The sequence below is a fragment of the Acanthamoeba castellanii genome, assembly GCF_000313135.1.
Source record: "Acanthamoeba castellanii str. Neff unplaced genomic scaffold scf7180000084667, whole genome shotgun sequence".
In the NCBI taxonomy this organism is placed as follows: Eukaryota; Discosea; order Longamoebia; family Acanthamoebidae; genus Acanthamoeba; species Acanthamoeba castellanii.
The window spans coordinates 20,486-23,025 of NW_004457322.1; the positions used below are offsets into that span (position 1 = coordinate 20,486).

The following is a 2,540-nucleotide window of genomic DNA, read 5'->3' on the forward strand; positions in this document are numbered from 1 at the left end:
CGGGGTACCTTGAACACATGAAAGCATGCAGCACCAGTGGTTATTATTTGTTAGGATTTATAATTTAAATGAATAAATAGAAATGTTAATAAATGAATGAATAATAGTAACTTGTTCGAGGGAGTTGGTACCGGATGACCTGGTGGTCGAACTTGTGGTAGTGGGCGCTGTAGTCCCTCTCCTCGCAGATGTTGAAGATCTTGAAGTGATTGCGGTGGCGTTTCTGTAAAGAAAATAATGATAATGAACGCTTGGTTAGTGGTGCGCAGCGAGTGCGGACCGCCATTCCACCATCAGGCAAGCCCTCGGACCTTGAAAAAGCGTGCGACGTCGTCGATGTTGTTTCGGTAGAGAGCCTCGAGCTTGATGGCGGGCACACTCATCACGATCACGCGCGCTTTGGTTGGATTAAATAAATAATTAAATAAAAAATGAGTCCAATAGAGTCAACGAGTGACAGCAGGCTAGGACCCGAGAGAGAGAGAGAGAGAGAGCGAAAGCGAAAGAGCTCACACGTACGAGTGATGTAGGCCAAATCGAGATCGAATCCGTCCTCTTGGAAGCGCTGCTTGTTCTCGCCCACGATGTGGCGAGCGGCCACCTGCAGCCGCTTCCGCTGCTTCCAGAGGTTGATCAGCACACGCGACAGACGAATCACTGCGTGTGTGTCGACCGTCCACCGTTGAAAACGTTAACAAATCAATCGCACGCCCGTCAGGCTTCCTCTGCTGTGTGCACTGTGCACTGTGCACTGTGACCTGCTGCACGCCAAGCACACAGGACTTTGGTACGTACACGCGGTGATGACGCGGCCATAGACGCTGAATGAGCCGCCCGAAGTCCAGAACACGATGAGGATGACAATGGAGACGATGATGATGAGAATGTCCAACCAGTTCAGCCAATCTGGATGGCCATCAGATCGCGTTTCAGATAATCGTTGCAAGCCATCGGGCTTCATCATTTGTTTCTTCACACAACGCGCGTGTGCGATGTGTGCGATGTGTGCGACGTGTGCAGTGCGTGCGATGTGTGCGGTGTGTGCGGTGTGTGCGGTGAGTACCGCTGAAATAGGATTTGATTCCCCAGGCGTAGAGTCGAACGAGCGCCTCGATGAGCAAAACGAGGATGACGAAGCACGAGAAACCCAACGCAGTGTACCGCGCAGCGGCATCTGATTTGCATTGATGACGATGACGACGACGATGATGATGAAGAAGAACGCAACATGCGTGCGCACACGTCAATTTTGGAGATGAAGAAAGCACAGTGTGGGGAGTGTGAAAACGGTACTGTCCACTGTTATGTCGATGATGGCGAAGACGGCGTCGACCAAGATGATGAAGATGATGACGGCCTGCCACGGCAGCGAGTCCAGTATGACCCGCAACCGCCCACGCGACCGGCTACACGCGGAAGAGGATTATTAATAATAATAAAATAATAATAAAATAATAATAAAATAATAATAATCAGAGAAGTTGCCGAGGGGGGAAGGGAGTAGTACTGGAGGTGCCCGCGCCAGCCGGGCATGTAGAGCTCCTGTTGCCGCTTCTCCAATTCCTTAAATTGGCGTTCATGATCGGCATGGGGGCGATTCAGGAGATTTTGTCGGTCGTCTCCTGCATCTCCCGCGGCCTCGTCGTCGTCGACCAGGTGCACGTACGGCACCGAGGACTTGGTCGCCAGTGCCTCGGCCTCCATGGTCTCCCCTTCTCGGCTTCGGTGGCCTTCCGCACTTCCGCTTCTTCTGTTCAGTTATGTATTATTTTATTTTATTTCTTTTTGCTAATTGGCCGTTCTTTTCCTTTCCCGTTTCCAACACGTGCGCAGCACCACGCGTGTCGTGTCGTGCGTGTCGCGTGTGTCGTGCGTGTCGTGTCGTGTCGCAGGTGTGGATGAGAATGTCAGCGAACGGGTGTTGTCGCTGTCGCGGGAGGAGATTGTCACTCCTCAAAGACGAGGTGGTAGTCGGCGTTGAGGGAGCGGACTTGGATGCGGACGTGGCACAGCCGGAAGACGGCGACGACGGTCGGGAAGCCCATCACGAAGAAGGCCAGGATCTTGAGCTCGTCCGGCCGCGCGGTGACCACGTAGAGGAGCATCATCCCCACGTAGACCAGGAGCGGCAGGAACACGACCTTGAGCGGCAGGAACTTGCGCACGTTGAGGTGCGGGTTCCTATGCCCGTTGCCTGTGTGCGGTGTGTGTCGTGTGTCGTGTGTGTGTGTCGTGTGTGTGTGCGTGTGTGTGTGATGAGTCACAGACCGCACACGACGACGATGATGACGAGAGTACCGATGAGTGGCTTGGTGCCGATGAACTTCTCGACGATGAGGTAGAGCACGGTTACGAGGAAAGAGATGCAGCCCCAGCCGACGAAGTTGAGGAATGGTACGCCGTAGAAGAGCCCCGGGTAGTTCTTGTACACCCACAAACTCGCCCCGGTGGCACCCAGCGGGTCGGCTGTGCAATCATCGGCCTTCAGTCGAATTGCAACACAAACAGCATATGCGACATTGTGTGTTGTGTGTAACGCA

At 53.5% G+C, this 2,540-nt stretch overlaps 2 protein-coding genes across 2 annotated transcripts; both read right to left on the reverse strand.

Annotated features, from left to right (window-relative positions):
• Positions 1–85: 85 nt before the first annotated feature.
• On the reverse strand, positions 86–1,704 carry ACA1_347910 (voltagesensor containing phosphatase; the record flags this gene model as incomplete). The annotated part of the gene is made up of 7 exons (XM_004335246.1): positions 86–223; positions 312–397; positions 520–657; positions 796–906; positions 1,064–1,174; positions 1,294–1,406; positions 1,508–1,704. The coding sequence occupies 7 exons, from the start codon at positions 1,702–1,704 to the stop codon at positions 86–88; spliced, it is 894 nt and encodes a 297-aa protein (XP_004335294.1).
• Positions 1,705–1,788: 84 nt separating this feature from the next.
• Positions 1,789–2,482, reverse strand: ACA1_347920 (uncharacterized protein; the record flags this gene model as incomplete). Its single annotated transcript, XM_004335247.1, has 3 exons — positions 1,789–1,807; positions 1,951–2,194; positions 2,299–2,482. Coding segments are annotated over 3 exons (447 nt in total), but the record flags the coding sequence as incomplete, so codon positions are not given.
• Between the last annotated feature and the right edge of the window lie 58 nt (positions 2,483–2,540).